Raw genomic sequence first — 18,566 nt, 5'->3', positions numbered from 1 at the left:
GTGCTCTCTTAGTCTGGATTACTTCTAGGAGGAGTACTCTCTTAGTCTGGCTTACTTCCGGGAGGAGTACTCTCTGAGTCCGGCTTACTTCCAGGAGGAGTATTCTCTCAGTCCAGCTTACTTCTAGGAGGAGTACTCTCTCAGTCCAGCTTACTTCTAGGAGGAGTGCTCTCTCAGTCTGGCTTACTTCTAGGAGGAGTGCTCTCCCAGTCTGGCTTAGTTCTAGGAGGAGTATTCTCTCAGTCCAGCTTACTTCTAGGAGGAGTACTCTATCAGTCCATCTTACTTCCAGGAGGAGAACTCTCTCAGTCCGGATTACTGCAAGAAGGACTACTCTCTTAGTCTGGATTACTTCTAGGAGGAGTACTCTCTTAGTCCGGCTTACTTCTAGGAGGAGTACTCTCTCAGTCTGGCTTACTTCTAGGAGGAGTACTCTCTCCTACTCCGGCTTACTTATAGGAGGAGTACTCTCTCAGTCTGGCTTACTTCTAAGAGGAGTACTCTCTTAGTCTGGATTACTTCTAGGAAGAGTACTCTCTCAGTCTGGCTTACTTCTAGGAGGAGTACTCTCTCCTAGTCCGGCTTACTTGTAGGAGGAGTACTCTCTCAGTCTGGCTTACTTCTAGGAGGAGTGCTCTCTCAGTCTGGCTTACTTCTAGGAGGAGTGCTCTCTCAGTCTGGCTTACTTCTAGGAGGAGTGCTCTCTCAGTCTGGCTTACTTCTAGGAGAAGTGCTCTCTTAGTCTGGATTACTTCTAGGAGAATTGTGTAGTAATCTCAGGAAACAGGGTGATGTTTCAATTTGAGTTTAATTGTAGAAAGCACTATACAGCTCATCATCTGCAGGTCACATCAATCTCCTGGTCAGTTAACCCACAGTCTTGAAACATAACATTCCACCTTTGACCAGTTGCAGTGACATCATAAAGACAGTGTCATCTGTGAGTGAGCATCTAAGCAAGGTTACATGTAACTGGGGAATACACATTAAAACATGAAACATAGAATATAACAGAGTACTCTCAGTCTGGATTACTACTAGGAGGAGTACTCTCTTAGTCTGGATTACTTCTAGGAGGAGTACTCTCTTAGTCTGGATTACTTCTAGGAGGAGTACTCTCAGTTTGGATTACTTCTAGGAGGAGTGCTCTCTTAGTCTGGATTACTTCTAGGAGGAGTACTCTCTTAGTCTGGCTTACTTCCGGGAGGAGTACTCTCTGAGTCCGGCTTACTTCCAGGAGGAGTATTCTCTCAGTCCAGCTTACTTCTAGGAGGAGTACTCTCTCAGTCCAGCTTACTTCTAGGAGGAGTGCTCTCTCAGTCTGGCTTACTTCTAGGAGGAGTGCTCTCCCAGTCTGGCTTAGTTCTAGGAGGAGTACTCTATCAGTCCATCTTACTTCCAGGAGGAGAACTCTCTCAGTCCGGATTACTGCAAGAAGGACTACTCTCTTAGTCTGGATTACTTCTAGGAGGAGTACTCTCTTAGTCCGGCTTACTTCTAGGAGGAGTACTCTCTCAGTCTGGCTTACTTCTAGGAGGAGTACTCTCTCCTACTCCGGCTTACTTATAGGAGGAGTACTCTCTCAGTCTGGCTTACTTCTAAGAGGAGTACTCTCTTAGTCTGGATTACTTCTAGGAAGAGTACTCTCTCAGTCTAGCTTACCTCTAGGAGGAGTACTCTCTCCTAGTCCGGCTTACTTCTAGGCAAGAGTGCTCTCTTAGTCTGGATTACTTCTAGGCAAGAGTGCTCTCTTAGTCTGGATTACTTCTAGGAGGAGTACTCTAAGTCTGGATTACTTCTAGGAGGAGTGCTCTCTTAGTCAGATTTACTTCTAGGCAAGAGTGCTCTCTTAGTCTGGATTACTTCTAGGCAAGAGTGCTCTCTTAGTCTGGATTACTTCTAGGAGGAGTGCTCTCTTAGTCTGGATTACTTCTAGGAGGAGTACTCTCTTAGTCTGGATTACTTCTGGGAGGAGTACTCTCTCAGTCTGGCTTACTTCTAGGAGGAGTACTCTCTCCTAGTCCGGCTTACTTGTAGGAGGAGTACTCTCTCAGTCTGGCTTACTTCTAGGAGAAGTGCTCTCTTAGTCTGGATTACTTCTAGGAGAATTGTGTAGTAATCTCAGGAAACAGGGTGATGTTTCAATTTGAGTTTAATTGTAGAAAGCACTATACAGCTCATCATCTGCTGGTCACATCAATCTCCTGGTCAGTTAACCCACAGTCTTGAAACATAACATTCCACCTTTGACCAGATGCAGTGACATCATAAAGACAGTGTTATCTGTGAGTGAGCATCTAAGCAAGGTTACATGTAACTGGGGAATACACATTAAAACATGAAACATAGAATATAACAGTGTCCTCTCAGTCTGGAATACTTCTAGGAGGAGTACTCTCAGTCTGGATTACTTCTAGGAGGAGTGCTCTCTAAGTCTGGATTACTTCTAGGCAAGAGTGCTCTCGTAGTCTGGATTACTTCTAGGAGGAGTACTCTAAGTCTGGATTACTTCTAGGAGGAGTGTTCTCTTAGTCAGAATTACTTCTAGGCAAGAGTGCTCTCTTAGTCTGCATTACTTCTAGAAGGAATACTCAGTCTGGATTTCTTCTAGGAGGAGTCCTCTCTTAGTCTGGATTACTTCTAGGCAAAAGTGCTCTCTTTGTCTGGATTACTTCTAGGAAGGGTACTCTCTTAGTCTGGATTATTTCTAGGAGGAGTGCTCTCTTAGTCTGGATTACTTCTAGGATTAGTACTCTCTCAGTCTGGCTTACTTCCGGGAGGAGTACTCTCTGAGTACGGCTTACTTCCAGGAGGAGTATTCTCTCAGTCCAGCATACTTCTAGGAGGTGTACTCTCTCAGTCCAGTTTACTTCTAGGAGGAGTGCTCTCTCAGTCCGGCTTACTTCTAAGAGGAGTCCTTTCTCAGTCTGGCTTAGTTCTAGGAGGAGTACTCTCTCAGTTTATCTTACTTCCAGGAGGAGAACTCTCTCAGTCCGGATTACTGCAAGAAGGAGCACTCTCTTAGTCTGGATTACTTCTAGGAAGAGTACTCCCTTAGTCCGGCTTACTTCTAGGAGGAGTACTCTCTCAGTCTGGCTTACTTCTAGGAGGAGTACTCTCTCCTAGTCCGGCTTACTTGTAGGAGGAGTACTCTCTCAGTCTGGTTTACTTCTAGGAGGAGTACTCTTTTAGTCCGGATTACTTCTTGGAGGAGTCCTCTCTTAGTCTGGATTACTTCTAGGCAAGAGTGCTCTCTTTGTCTGGATTACTTCTAGGAAGGGTACTCTCTTAGTCTGGATTATTTCTAGGAGGAGTGCTCTCTTAGTCTGGATTACTTCTAGGATTAGTACTCTCTCAGTCTGGCTTACTTCCGGGAGGAGTACTCTCTGAGTCCGGCTTACTTCCAGGAGGAGTATTCTCTCAGTCCAGCATACTTCTAGGAGGTGTACTCTCTCAGTCCAGTTTACTTCTAGGAGGAGTGCTCTCTCAGTCCGGCTTACTTCTAAGAGGAGTCCTTTCTCAGTCTGGCTTAGTTCTAGGAGGAGTACTCTCTCAGTTTATCTTACTTCCAGGAGGAGAACTCTCTCAGTCCGGATTACTGCAAGAAGGAGCACTCTCTTAGTCTGGATTACTTCTAGGAAGAGTACTCCCTTAGTCCGGCTTACTTCTAGGAGGAGTACTCTCTCAGTCTGGCTTACTTCTAGGAGGAGTACTCTCTCCTAGTCCGGCTTACTTGTAGGAGGAGTACTCTCTCAGTCTGGTTTACTTCTAGGAGGAGTACTCTTTTAGTCCGGATTACTTCTTGGAGGAGTACTCTCTTAGTCCGGATTACTTCTAGGAGGAGTACTCTCTTAGTCTGGATTACTTCGGAGGAGTACTCTCTTAGTCTGGATTACTTCTAGAAGGAGTACTCTCTCAGGCTGTCTTACTTCTAGGAGGAGTACTCTCTCAGTCCAGCTTACTTCCAGGAGGAGTACTCTCTCAATCCAGCTTACTTTTAGGAGGAGTACTCTCTCAGTTCGTCTTACTTCCAGGAGGAGCACTCTCAGCCCGGCTTACTTTTAGGAGGTGTACTCTCAGTGCGGATTACTTCTAGGTGGAATACTCTCTTGGTCTGTATTACTTCTAGGAGAAGTACTCTCTTAGGTTGGATTACTTTTAGGAGGAGTACTCTCTCAGCCCGGCTTACATTTAGGAGGAGTACTCTCTCAGTACAGCTTACTTCTAGGCAGGAGTACCCCATCTGTCTGGATTACTTCTAGGAGGAGTACTCTCTCACTCTGGATTACTTCTATGAGGAAAAGTATCTCAGTCCAGCTTGCTTTGGTAGGACAATAAGAGAGGCTCGAATCCCAGGAGTATTTCAGATATGTTCGTAAGACTAGGGAAGTCTTGTGTAAATCTCACTGACGCACAAAGAACGTCATATAGAAAACCTATCAGAAGAATGGCGTGTTACTGGACAAACCTCGGCTATCCATGTTGGATCAATGTTTAACTATGGCGGACATCATCACACCATGTTCTAATAACACATTCCACCAGGGCTCAGTCTTGTCCTAGGAGCTTAAACCTACCTGGGAGAGTTCTTGCCATGCCAAGTCATCCCGGTCCAGCTTCCCGCATCCCAGCCGACTGTCCTCATCCGTCCCGGTGTTTGGAAAACCTCCCAGCTTTCCTGCAAGTGAGACAGAAGGTCAGTGCACTCATGCAAAGGGAATAACGAACCCTGCTAGGAGACTCTACGCAAAGGAGACTAAATGCAATCCTCATTCAGGCGTCAGTGAGCATCACAGCAGGAAACAATAGCAGCACAGCAGGAAAGAATAGTGCAGCACAGCAGGAAACAATAGCAACACAGCAGGAAACAACGTAGCATCACAGCAGAAAACAATAGAACATCACATCAGCAAACAATAGAGCATCACAGCAGGAAACAATAGAGCATCACAGCAGGAAACAATAGAGCATCACATCAGCAAACAATAGAGCATCACAGCAGGAAACAATAGAGCATCACAGCGGAAAACAATAGAGCATCACAGCAGAAAACAATAGAGCATCACAGCAGGAAACAATAGCAACACAGCAGGAAACAACGTAGCATCACAGCAGAAAACAATAGAACATCACATCAGCAAACAATAGAGCAGCACAGCAGGAAATAATAGCAGCACAGCAGAGAACAATAGAGCATCACAGCAGAAAACAATAGAGCGTCACAGCAGAAAACAATAGCATCACAGCAGAAAACATTAGAGCGTCACAGCAGGAAACAATAGAGTGTCACAGCAAACAATAGAGTGTCACAGCAGGAAACAATAGAGTGTCACAGCAGGAACCAATAGGGCATCACAGCAGGAAACAATAGCAGCACAGCAGGAAACAATAGAGCCTCACAGCAGGAAACATTAGAGTGTCACAGCAGGAAACAAAAGCAGCACAGCAGGAAACAATAGAGTGTCACAGCAGGAAGCAATAGCAGCACAGCAGGAAACAATAGAGTGTCACAGCAGGAAGCAATAGCAGCACAGCTTGTGAAGATGGAGCAGGCAGGAAACAAACGTGAAACAGAGTGGAAAGCAAGCAGGGCTTCCAACTAACAGCCCTCTCCCTGAGAGCAGAGGGCTCAACTTTAGAAAGGACGATGCATGTGCATGTGGAGCGCACGCCTGACTCGATGTACTCACTTAAAGGTGCTCGCTTAATGTAGCATGAGTTACCCTCAGTGTGTGGTCCAGGTGAGTCAGGGCTCACTTCCTGCAGGGAGAGCCAAGGTGGGCTTAGGAAGGGCCTCGATTCAGAGAACTCTGCACTCGCTTCTATCCGCTCTCCAAGGCTCAACAGCAGGAGGGCAGGCCTGGGAGAACTGGTAATGCAGCCGGAGTAATCCGAGTCATTCCAAATTTCCAATCATAGGAGCAGAGGAACAACGTAGTATGGGGGCTAGCAGCCTCTGGCTACTGCTGGCCTTGTCATGGCTAGCGGCCTCTGGCTACTGCTGGCCGTATCCTGGCTAGCGGCCTCTGGCTGCTGCTGGCCGTGTCCTGGCGAGTGGCCTCTGGCTGTTGCTGGCCGTGTCCTGGCGAGTGGCCTCTGGCTATTGTTGGCCGTGTCCTGGATAGCGGCCTCTGGCTACTGCTGGCTGTGTCCTGGCCAGCGGCCTCTGGCTGCTGCTGGCCATGTCTCAGACGTGAGTCCCGTGCTCTCCACACCACTGGAGTCAAGCTATCCTGGCTGAAGACGGCTGATAGCCAGAAACCGGTCCTAGGATATTTGATTCCGGTCCAGGAAAGACATAGCTTGGCAGTTCAGGCTGGACTGTTCCCATGAGGCACAGGGTCAAGGCTGATATGCATATGGTCATGTCTGAACTGGGGTGGTGTGGAGTGCAAAAAAACGATGGATTTAGGCCCAGATCTCTGTACTGGGGTGAATGTATGACATTGTTCTGCATTCTGTCCATCAACTGTTGGTTTTGGCTGTGCTCTGGCTGCTGCTGGCCGTGTCCTGGCTAGCAGCCTCTGGCTGCTGCTGGCCGTGTCCTGGCTAGTGGCCTCTGGCTAATGCTGGCCGTGTCCTAGCTAGTGGCCTCTGGCTAATGCTGGCCGTGTCCTAGCTAGTGGCCTCTGGCTGCTGCTGGTCGTGTCCTGGCTAGTGGCCTCTGGCTGCTGCTGGCTATGTCCTGGCCAGCAGCCTCTGGCTGCTGCTGGCCATGTCCTGGCCAGCGGCCTCTGGCTGCTGCTGGCCATGTCCTGGCCAGCGGCCTCTGGCTGCTGCTGGCCGTGTCCTGGCTAGCGGCATCTGGCTACTGCTGGCAGTGTCCTGGCTAGCAGCCTCTGGCTGCTGCTGGCCGTGTCCTGGCTAGTGGCCTCTGGCTAATGCTGGCCATGTCCTGGCTAGAGGCCTCTGGCTACTGCTGGCTGTGTCCTGGCTAGCAGCCTCTGGCTACTGCTTGCTGTGTCCTGGCTAGCGGCCTCTGGCTGCTGCTGGCTATGCAGTGTCCTGGCTAGCGGCCTCTGGCTGCTGCTGGCTGTGTCCTGGCTAGCGGCCTCTGGCTACTGCTGGCCGTGTCCTGGCTAGCGGCCTCTGCCTACTGCTGCCCGTGTCCTGGCTAGCGGCCTCAGCCTACTGCTGTCCGTGTCCCGGCTAGCGGCATCTGGCTACTGCTGGCCACGTCCTGGCTAGCAGCCTCTGGCTGCTGCTGGCCGTGTCCTGGCTAGTGGCCTCTGGCTAATGCTGGCTGTGTCCTGGCTAGCAGCCTCTGGCTACTGCTGGCTGTGTCCTGGCTAGCAGCCTCTGGCTACTGCTGGCTGTGTCCTGGCTAGCGGCCTCTGGCTGCTGCTGGCCGTGCAGTGTTCTGCCTAGCGGCCTCTGGCTGCTACTGGCCGTGTCCTGGCTTGAGGCCTCTGGCTACTGCTGGCCGTGTCCTGGCTAGCGGCCTCTGGCTACTCCTGGCCGTGTCCTGGCTAGCGGCCTCTGCCTACTGCTGGCTGTGTCCTGGCTAGCGGCCTCTGGCTACTGCTGAGCATGTCCTGGCTAGCGGCCTCTGGCTACTGCTGGCCGTGTCCTGGCTAGCAGCCTCTGGCTACTACTGGCCATGTCCTGGCTAGCAGCCTTTGGCTACTGCAGGCCGTGTCCTGGCTAGCAGCCTTTGGCTACTGCAGGCCGTGTCCTGGCTAGGGGCCTCTGGCTACTGCTGGCCATGTACTGGCTAGCGGCCTCTGGCTACTGCTGGCTGTGTCCTGGCTAGCGGCCTCTGGCTACACGCGGCCTCTGGCTACTGCTGGACATTTCCTGGTTAGCGGCCTCTGGCTACTGCTGGCCGTGTCCTGGCTAGCAGCTTCTGGCTACTGCTGGCCGTGTCCTGGCTAGAAGCCTCTGGCTACTGCTGGCCGTGTCCTGGCTAGAAGCCTCTGAGCGGCCTCTGGCTGCTGCTGGCCATGTCCTGGCTAGAGGCCTCTGGCTGCTTCTGGCCATGTTCTGGCTAGCAGCCTCTGGCTGCTGCTGGCCGTATCCTGACTAGTGGCCTCTGGCTGCTGCTGGCCGTGTCCTGGCCAGCAGCCTCTGGCTACTGCTGGCCGTGCAGTGTCCTGGGTAGCGGCCTCTGCCTACTGCTGGCCATGTCCTGGCTAGCGGCCTCTGGCTACTACTGGCCGTGTCCTGGCTAGCAGCCTCTGGCTACTGCTGGCCATGTCCTGGCTAGCAGCCTTTGGCTACTGCAGGCCGTGTCCTGGCTAAGGGCCTCTGGCTACTGCTGGCCATGTACTGGCTAGTGGCCTCTGGCTACTGCTGTCTGTGTCCTGGCTAGTGGCCTCTGGCTACACGCAGCCTCTGGCAACTGCTGGCCATGTCCTGGCTAGCGGCCTCTGGCTACTGCTGGCCGTGTCCTGGCTAGCAGATTCTGGCTACTGCTGGCCGTGTCCTGGCTAGCAGCCTCTGGCTACTGCTGGCCGTGTCCTGGCTAGCGGCCTCTGAGCGGCCTCTGGCTGTTGCTGGCCGTATCCTGGCTAGCGGCCTCTGGTTGCTGTTGCCCGTGTCCTGTACAGAAAGTGGTCCCTGACCAATTGTGAGTTGATTAAAAATAGTAGGAAAAATATTCATTAACAGTTCTCTTGATAGAACACTATTGGTGAGAGGGCAGTGGCAGGGCCCATTGCTGCTGTGTGTGGCGCCAGCGCGCTGAATAATTTTTAATTTCTGCACTGTTCACTGTTGATTTTAATCTGCTGCACTGTGCAATTTTTTAACGGAGCTTGTGGGCCGACGACGAGACAGCGACTTAGGCATCTCGTCTTGTGAACTTAGAGCGCGGCTCCTGAATTCTCCCGCACTTCCCAGACTTATCTTTAGTGGACGCACAAGGGGGGGCTGATCTCGTCTCCCTTCCTTCACGCCCCGGTCCGACGAGGTGGCTAGCACCGTTGTGCGGAGGGCGTGGAGGTGAGAGACAGCCACTTCCGGTGCGCGAAGGGGCCGGGTAGCGGTCCAGTGTTTGGGAGGCAGACAGGCTGCGGGCTACTTAAGGCTCTGGAGTCCCGCCCGCGTTGTGGTGAGAGGGCAGTGGCAGGGCCCATTGCTGCTGTGTGTGGCGCCAGCGCGCTGAATAATTTTTTATTTCTGCACTGTTCACTGTTGATTTTAATCAGCTGCACTGTGCAATTTTTTAACAGAGCTTGTGGGCCGACGACGAGACAGAGACTTAGGCATCTCGTCTTGTGAACCTAGAGCGCGGCTCCTGAATTCTCCTGCACTTCCCAGACTTATCTTTAGTAGACGCACACGGGGGGCTGATCTCGTCTCCCTTCCTTCACGCCCGGTCCGACGAGGTGGCTAGCACTGTTGTGCGGAGGGCGTGGAGGTGAGAGACAGCCACTTCAGGTGCGCGAGGGGGCCGGGTAGCGGTCCAGTGTTTGGGAGGCAGACAGGCTGCGGCCTACTTAAGGCGGATGCCCTCCCGGCAGCGCAGCGGACGAGCGCAGCGGGCGCGACGAAGTTGCGCCTAAGTCAAGCCCGTCTGCGCCCGTCCGTGGCCGGGTGCGGGCTAGGGCGATAACCCCTGGCCCAGGAGGCAGAACTTATTGGAACAGAGATCGACTTCTCAGCCTCCGCACAGATATCCCCAACTCATGCCTACATAGTATAGATGTGGGAGAACAAGTAGGGTGTAGATGCTGTCAGTTTCGATTTACAACTGGTTCAGAGGGCAATTGCAAGCGAGCCAATCTGTCATGTGGTCTGCTGAACATGAGGTCATTGCGTAAGCACAGGCTTGATGTATTTGATCTGTTCACGGACAAGCAATTTGACCTGCTGTTCCTCACAGAAACATGGTTGGACACATACTCTGATTCGGACAATATTGAGGCAATGCCCGAAAACTATTCAATGGTGAAGCAAGATAGGCCTGTTGAGAGAGGAGGGGGGATTGCAATTATTTTTAAACAGAACCTGGGATGTCAAATGGAGCCAGTGTCGGTCCAGGGCTGCGAGGCAGGCACTTTAACCATAAAAATCGATGGGGGCACCAGGGTTAAGGGTTACCTTATTTACAGACCACCTGGGCCCTATACCAAGTTTACGGAGAGCCTGTTGGAGGGCGTCACTGAGGCCGCTTTGCGTAGGGATAAGTTCATGGTGCTGGGGGACCTCAACATTCATTTGAACTGCCCGGCAGACAAAGGGGTTGAGGAGTTCCGCAGGGATATCCAGGCCTTGCAGCTGGAATTGAAAGTATTGACCCCCACCCATCAACAGGGCCATTTATTGGACCCTATATTTGCGAACTGGGGTGAGGTTGAGGTATTTCCGGTAGTACCGATTCCCTCAATGGACCATTTCCTTGTGCCGTTTGCGATATACATCTCAGACACTACAGGGCCTAACCAGGCACCCATGAACCATCAGAGCAGGAAATGGGCTAAATTCTCCCGGGAAAGGTTCAACGAGGCACTGTTAGCGGGAGGTCAGCCAGGTGGGGAGGATGTGTGTGGTACTGAACATTCTGGACCCGTGTTATAAACATCGTCGTATCATGACGATTTTGGTATCAGCAGACCGGTAATGGTTCGAATATTGTCCACAAGCATTTTCGTCACGATCGAGTGTTGGGATTGCCCTGAAATCGGCATTTCCGTCATGAACCCTCGGGTTCCATTTTGTGGACGGCATCCATTTTGTGATTGCCCTCACATAGCCAAATGACTGAGCTAAATACGAGTCCGAAGGACACGTACACCTTTGCCGACTTCTCTGTGACCTGGGCAAGCTGACTCCACTGCCCGAAGCCAAAACTGTTCGGCCAGGTCCTTCCCCAGTGGCCGAGCGAGATTAGTATCGAAGGCACAACATATCATAAACCTTTCATCGTGCACAAACCATGCCTAATCTTACACACACCTGTCTCTGTCTTTTGCTTTATGACCGGCTTTACCAGGAGGAGGTGCCCGATTTTATTGGGGGTCCGTCGATATCTGATGAAAATACTGGGCTTTGCCGGGTAATCAATTATGGGTTGGACAAACTGAAGTATGTACTTGTCATCATGACTCTGCTTTTTCTTTGTAGTGAAAATATGTGTATGGTCATTTGTAAAATAAGGAATGTTTGCCTGAAGCTCTTCATTTCGTATAAAAGAAGAAGACTGGCTTTGCAACTTTGAGCAGTCTCCTGAGAATATACACTGTGTTGAACTTCTAGGATAGCTGTTACTGGCTGCAGCCAATAAATTCGATCTTTGACTTCACCTAGAAGACTCTGTGTTTCTGTAGTCTGAAACAGGAAGGACTCAGAGTTTTCAGGTGTGTTCTCTGGCACCGCCGGGTCCATAAAAACCCGGTACTCCAGTTGGCGCCCACTTTGGGGCGATTTCAGCAGTACCGGTCCAAGCCAGAGGTTCGTGAGGAGCTTCGTGTGAAAATTCTGGAGGACGGCCAGCCACTTCAGCGACCCCTGTATGTCGACGTGGTTTCGAAAGTCTTTGCTGCGAGGTTCCCCGCGTCCCGACGGCTACGATGGACTGCTGCCCTGACTATCGCCCTGTTTTGGACCCTTGATGTTTGGTAGAACGAAACGTTAGACGAGTCTTCTGGTGACGTCATCGATCATCGATACCTCAGTTAAGTATAAGTGGAGCGTCTTCCAGTCCTTAGTTTTGTTTGGTGTCCCTTCGAGGATACACTTTGTTTGGAACTTGCAAGCGCCAAAACCGAAGGACTCGTGTATTCACGAGACTATCGTATTCGATAATCCTTCGAAGTTTGAAGCTAGACTAGAGAGCGAAGATGCCTGGTCTTAGCAGACTTGAAAAGTTGTTTTGTCTTGGTTGTAGTAAGGATTCCCGATTGGAGGACTCGTGTCCGGTTCCTCCAATTGGAACTCCGACTTATGAATTGTATGCGAAACACGGCATAGGCCCAATCGCATATAACGAAGTATGGATCTGATACACCAGAAACAAGGGTGTTCTAAAATGGCCTCAGTACGGTAGTTTTGACACAGAGATTTTAGATAATCTCGAGGTAAAACTCTTTAAGAAGAAAGCCCGGCCGGCAATGTTTGACTCTTTTCGCCTATGGCGCAAAGAAGCCAAACAGAAAGAAATAAAATTAGCAAAGAAAAATAAAAGAGGTATGTCAATGGTACAAGCTGCTGTTGCATTTAGGGATAATGAGGAAGAGCAAGAGAGTGAACAAATACTTAGAAGTAGGAAGTTAGCGGTAGATAAGTGCTACCCAGTTTTGCCACGCAAAGGACAAGAATCAAAGGAAAAACATGATAAAGATCCTTTAATGACTCATTTACTGAGTTCACCACCTCCTTATGCGCAGAGTGCTACAGCACCTCCGCAACCTTTGGTTGGGCAACCCCCGATTGTTGGACCACAGGCTCTACCACAACCACCAGCTACTCTTCAGCTGGTTCCGACTCCTCCGGCGCAGCCCCCTCAAGGGCCGCCGCTTTTGCTACCTACTCCATCCGTGTTTCCTACGACTTCGCCTACTGCTCCGACTGTTTATCCTAATACTCCTTCTGCTACTGCCCCGCCTCTGCTTTACATCACCCTATCTCTCCTCCTGTCCTTCCGTCAGCTTCTCCGTCCGTTCGACAGAGAATGGCCAACACTGTCACTAACATTTTCTCACCTTTCTTCGGGTCGCCTAATACGACCCCTAATATGGAACGAAGACAGTTGCAGAGTCAACTGCCCGACTATCGAGAGAGAGAATTACTGAATAGGTTAGCGCGTAAATGGGTTGTCGATACTGTGAAATATGATGTACGGTCTATCATGGAAGTTTTCCATCAATGGGAAGCATCGAAGCAGAGATATGTTTTTGATCAAATGTGTGTATTTCTTCGTGAAGATTTGGAGGGGAATGATCCGGGACACGACATGCATGAATTGTGGCGTGTACGGTTTGAGTTCGCAGAGGGCATTATCGTAGGTCCTGACGTTGAAAGAGCGATTGAGACCTTGTTGTCGTATCGAAGTAAAGGGCAGGGGCGTAACAAACGCCCCTGCAGCCCCCGCAGTGCGGGGGGGCCTCACTCTCTACAGTTAATGAAGGGGGCCCCCAGGGGGCCCGGCCCCCTCAGCTCTTCTGAGGGCTGTGAGAGAGGCCTGCGCTGAAGCAAGCCTCTCTCCCTCTGTGTCTGAAGCAGGTGCAGCCTGCTCCGTTCCCCTCACCCCCTCCCTCTGACTAAAGAGAAACAAAGTATCAACATTGTTTCTCTTCAGTCAGTTTCTCTTCAGGCCCGGGACAAAGACGGCCCCAGAGACAGCAGTCCACTGCTCCTCTGAGGCAGCACAGAGCCCGGCCCCCCACTCTCTCCTCTCAATAAGCAAAGCCCACCCCACAAGAGAAGAGACAGGGACACGGAGGGGGTGGGGGCCCCACCCCACAAGAGAAGAGAAGAGACAAGGACAAGGATTGGGTGGGGGCCCGGCCCACCCCACAAGAGAAGAGAAGAGACAGGGACAAGATGGGGTGGGTGTCCCATCCCACAAGAGAAGAGACAGGGACAGGCCCCCACCGAGAAGAGACAGGGACAAGGATTGGGTGGGGGCCCCACCCCACAAGAGAAGAGAAGAGACAGGGACAAGGATGGGGTGGGGGCCCCATCCCACAAGAGAAGAGACAGGGACAGGCCCCCACCGAGAAGAGACAGGGACAAGGATTGGGCGGGGGCCCCACCCCACAAGAGAAGAGAAGAGACAGGGACAAGGATGGGGTGGGGGCCCCATCCCACAAGAGAAGAGACAGGGACAGGCCCCACCCGAGAAAAGACAGGGACAAGGATGGGCTGGGGGGCCCATCCCACAAGAGAAGAGAAGAGACAGGGACAAGGATGGGGTGGGGGCCCCATCCCACAAGAGAAGAGACAGGGACAGGCCCCACCCGAGAAGAGACAGGGACAAGGATGGGCTGGGGGCCCCATCCCACAAGAGAAGAGAAGAGACAGGGACAAGGATGGGGTGGGGGCCCCAGAGACAGCACTCTCCACTTCCCCTCTGAGGCAGCTCAGAGCCCAGCCCCAACGCTCTCCTCTCCATAAGCAAAGCCCACCCCACAAGAGAAGAGAAGAGACAGGGACAAGGATAGGGTGGGCGCCTCAGAGAGCAAGAGCAGGAGACAGCACAGAGCAGTGTTCGGGACCCTGACAAGGGTGGGAGTGGGGGCCCCCAGAGAGAGCATTCTCCAGGGCAAAGCTCACATGAGAAGGGACGAGGCAGCAAAATGGTGCCCTCAGGTAAGCCCTCTTGTTAGAACACACCATGGGCATCCGCAGGAGGGGAGGAGGGGGGCCGAGAAGGGTGCAAGGCAGAGGGGGAAAAGGGTGCAAGGCAGAGGGGGAGAAGGATGCAAGGTAGAGAAGGGTGCAAGGCGGAGGGGAGAAGGGTGTAAGGCAGAGGGGAGAAGGGTGCAAGGCAGAGGGGAGAAGGGTGCAAGGAAGAGAAGGGTGCAAGGCAGAGAAGAGAAGGGTGCAAGGAAGAGAGGAGAAGGGTGCAACGTAGAGAAGGGTGCAAGGCGGAGGGGGAGAAGGGTGCAGGGTAGAGGGGAGAAGGGTGCAAGGCAGAGAAGAGAAGGGTGCAAGGCGGAGGGGAGAAGGGTGCAAGGCGGAGGGGAGAAGGGTGCAAGGCGGAGGGGAGAAGGGTGCAAGGCGGAGGGGAGAAGGGTGCAAGGCAGAGGGGAGAAGGGTGCAAGGCAGAGGGGAGAAGGGTGCAAGGCAGAGGGGAGAAGGGTGCAAGGCAGAGAGGAGAAGGGTGCAAGGAACAGAGGAGAAGGGTGCAAGGTAGAGAAGGGTGCAAGGCGGAGGGGGAGAAGGGTGCAAGGTGGAGGGGGAGAAGGGTGCAAGGCAGAGGGGAGAAGGGTGCAAGGCAGAGGGGAGAAGGGTGCAAGGCAGAGAGGAGAAGGGTGCAAGGAAGAGAGGAGAAGGGTGCAAGGTAGAGAAGGGTGCAATGCGGAGGGGGAGAAGGGTGCAGGGGAGAAGGGTGCAAGGCAGAGGGGAGAAGGGTGCAAGGCAGAGGGGAGAAGGGTGCAAGGCAGAGAGGAGAAGGGTGTAAGGAACAGAGGAGAAGGGTGCAAGGTAGAGAAGGGTGCAAGGCGGAGGGGGAGAAGGGTGCAAGGTGGAGGGGGAGAAGGGTGCAAGGCAGAGGGGAGAAGGGTGCAAGGCAGAGGGGAGAAGGGTGCAAGGCAGAGAGGAGAAGGGTGCAAGGAAGAGAGGAGAAGGGTGCAAGGTAGAGAAGGGTGCAAGGCGGAGGGGGAGAAGGGTGCAGGGGAGAAGGGTGCAAGGCAGAGAAGAGAAGGGTGCAAGGCGAGGGGAGAAGGGTGCAAGGCGGAGGGGAGAAGGGTGCAAGGCGGAGGGGAGAAGGGTGCAAGGCAGAGGGGAGAAGGGTGCAAGGCAGAGGGGAGAAGGGTGCAAGGCAGAGGGGCGAAGGGTGCAAGGCAGAGAGGAGAAGGGTGCAAGGAACAGAGGAGAAGGGTGCAAGGTAGAGAAGGGTGCAAGGCGGAGGGGGAGAAGGGTACAAGGTGGAGGGGGAGAAGGGTGCAAGGCAGAGGGGAGAAGGGTGCAAGGCAGAGGGGAGAAGGGTGCAAGGCAGAGAGGAGAAGGGTGCAAGGAAGAGAGGAGAAGGGTGCAAGGTAGAGAAGGGTGCAAGGCGGAGGGGGAGAAGAGTGCATGGCGGAGGGGAGAAGGGTGCAAGGCAGAGGGGAGAAGGGTGCAAGGAAGAGAGGAGAAGGGTGCAAGGTAGAGAAGGGTGCAAGGCGGAGGGGGAGACGGGTGCAAGGCAGAGGGGAGACGGGTGCAAGGCAAAGGGGAGAAGGGTGCAAGGCAAAGGGGAGAAGGGTGCAAGGCGGAGGGGAGAAGGGTGCAAGGCAGAGAGGAGAATGGTGCAAGGCAGAGGGGAGAATGGTGCAAGGCAGAGGGGAGAAGGGTGCAAGGCAGAGGGGAGAAGGGTGCAAGGCAGAGAGGAGAAGGGTGCAAGGAAGAGAGGAGAAGGGTGCAAGGTAGAGAAGGGTGCAAGGTAGAGGGGGAGAAGGGTGCATGGCAGAGGGGAGAAGGGTGAAAGGAAGAGGGGAGAAGGGTGCAAGGCAGAGGGGAGAAGGGTGCAAGGAAGAGAGGAGAAGGGTGCAAGGTAGAGAATGGTGCAAGGCGGAGGGGGAGACGGGTGCAAGTCAGAGGGGAGACGGGTGCAAGGCAAAGGGAAGGAGGGTGCAAGGCGGAGGGGAGAAGGGTGCAAGGCGGAGAGGAGAAGGGTGCAAGGCGGAGGGGAGAAGGGTGCAAGGCGGAGGGGAGAAGGGTGCAAGGCGGAGGGGAGAATGGTGCAAGGCAGAGGGGAGAAGGGTGCAAGGCAGAGGGGAGAAGGGTGCAAGGCAGAGAGGAGAAGGGTGCAAGGAAGAGAGGAGAAGGGACCAAGGTAGAGAAGGGTGCAAGGTAGAGGGGGAGAAGGGTGCATGGCAGAGGGGAGAAGGGTGAAAGGAAGAGAGGAGAAGGGTGCAAGGAAGAGAGGAGAAGGGTGCAAGGCGGAGGGGGAGAAGGGTGCAAGGCAGAGGGGAGAAGGGTGCAAGGCAGAGGGGAGAAGGGTGCAAGGCAAAGGGGAGAAGGGTTCAAGGCAAAGGGGAGAAGGGTGCAAGGCAAAGGGGAGAAGGGTGCAAGGCAAAGGGGAGAAGGGTGCAAGACAGAGGGGAGAAGGGTGCAAGGCAGAGAGGAGAAGGGTGCAAGGCAGAGAGGAGAAGGGTGCAAGGCGGAGGGGGAGAAGGGTGCAAGGCAGAGAGGAAAAGGATGCAAGGTAGAGAAGGGTGCAAGGCGGAGGGGGAGAAGGGTGCAAGGTGGAGGGGGAGAAGGGTGCAAGGCAGAGGGGAGAAGGGTGCAAGGCAGAGGGAGAATGGTGCAAGGTAGAAAAGGGTTCAAGGTGGAGGTGGACTAGGGTACAAGGGGAGGTGGAGAAGGATACAAGGGGGAGGGGGGAAAGGTGCAAGAGGGAGGGCAAGAAGGGTGCAAGGCAGAGGAGAGAAGGGTGCAAGGGGGATGGTGATGAAGTTAAAAATGTGCCCCCCCTGGAAACATTTCTGCGGACACCCATGGAACGCACACTACTTTGTGAGGGAGAGTGGGAGAGAGTGGAGAGAGAGAGAGTGGAGAGAAACAGTGGAGAGAGAGAGTGGCTAGAGAGAGTGAGAGAGAGTGGAGAGAGACAGTGGAGAGAGAGTAGACAGTGGAGAGAGAGTGGAGATAGACAGTGGAGAGAAAGAGAGTGCAGAGAGAGTGGAGAGACACTGGAGAGAGTGGAGAAAGAGAGAGTGGAGAGAGAGAGTGGAGAGAGAGAGAGTGGAGAGAGAGAGAGAGTGGAGAGAGAGAGTGGAGAGAGAGAGTGGAGAGAGAGAGAGTGGAGAGAAAGATAGAGTGGAGAGAGAGAGAGTGGAGAGAGAGATAGAGTGGAGAGAGAGAGAGTGGAGAGAGAGACAGTGGAGAGAGACAGTGGAGAGAGCGAGTGGAGAGAGCGAGTGGAGGGAGCGAGTGGAGGGAGCGAGTGGAGAGAGCGAGTGGAGAGAGCGAGTGGAGAGAGCGAGTGGAGAGAGCGAGTGGAGGGAGCGAGTGGAGGGAGCGAGTGGAGAGAGCGAGTGGAGAGAGCGAGTGGAGAGAGCGAGTGGAGAGAGCGAGTGGAGAGAGAGAGAGAGAGGAGAGAGATAGAGTGGAGAGTGGAGAGAGAGAGAGAGAGTCGAGAGAGAGAGTGTGGAGAGAGAGAGAGAGAGTGTGGAGAGAGAGAGAGTATGGAGAGAGAGAGAGTGGAGAGAGAGAGAGTGGAGAGAGAGAGAGAGAGAGTGGAGAGAGAGAGAGAGAGTGTGGAGAGAGAGTGGAGAGTAGAGAGAGACAGTGGAGAGAGAGAGACAGTGGAGAGAGAGACAGTGGAGAGAGACAGTGGAGGGAGAGACAGTGGAGGGAGACAGCAGAGAGAGAGTGGGTGGAGAGAGACTGAGTGGAGAGAGATTGAGTGGAGAGAGTGAGTGGAGAGAGAGTGAGTGGAGAGAGTGAGTGGAGAGAGTGAGTGGAGAGAGTGAGTGGAGAGAGTGAGTGGAGAGAGAAAGTGGAGAGAGTGGAGAGAGAGTGGAGAGAAAGTAGAGAGAGAGAAGGGGGAGAGGGTGGAGAGAGAGGGAGTAGAGGGAGACAGTGGAAGGAGACAGTGGAGGGAGACAGTGGAGGGAGACAGTGGAGAGAGAGATAGTGAGAGAGTGGAGAGAGAAAGTGGAGAGAGAGGCAGAGGAGAGACCGTGGAGAGAGAGACAGTAGCAATAGAGTGGACAGAGTTGAGAGAGAATGGAGAGAGAGTAGAGACTGACTGACTGACTGAGAAACTGACTGAGAGAGAGAGAGGGTGACTGACTGGCAGAGAGAGAGAGACTGATTGAGAGTGAGACTGACTGACTGACAGAGACTGACTAAGGTAGAGAGAAACTGACTGAGAAAGAGAGACTGAGAGAGAGAGGCAGAGACTGACTGACAGAGAGATAGACTGATTGACTGTGAGAGAGACTGACTGACAGAGAGACTGACAGAGAGAGACT

The 18,566-nt window shown here is 53.2% G+C and overlaps 1 protein-coding gene across 1 annotated transcript in view; it reads right to left on the bottom strand.

Annotated features, from left to right (window-relative positions):
• The window catches only part of LOC147689481 (uncharacterized), a 98,483-nt gene that overhangs the window by 38,000 nt on the left and 41,917 nt on the right, over positions 1–18,566 (bottom strand). The window contains exon 3 of the mRNA XM_086942251.1: positions 4,578–4,678. Within this exon, the coding sequence (XP_086798377.1) occupies positions 4,578–4,596 (19 nt within the window). The 5' untranslated portion in view covers positions 4,597–4,678. The remainder of the gene's footprint in view (positions 1–4,577; positions 4,679–18,566) is intronic.

The sequence above is a fragment of the Lissotriton vulgaris genome, chromosome 10 (genome assembly GCF_964263255.1).
Source record: "Lissotriton vulgaris chromosome 10, aLisVul1.2, whole genome shotgun sequence".
Taxonomy (NCBI): domain Eukaryota; kingdom Metazoa; phylum Chordata; class Amphibia; order Caudata; family Salamandridae; genus Lissotriton; species Lissotriton vulgaris.
The sequence above is the reverse complement of the archived record's forward strand: the minus strand, read 5'-3'. Positions and strand labels throughout refer to the sequence as shown.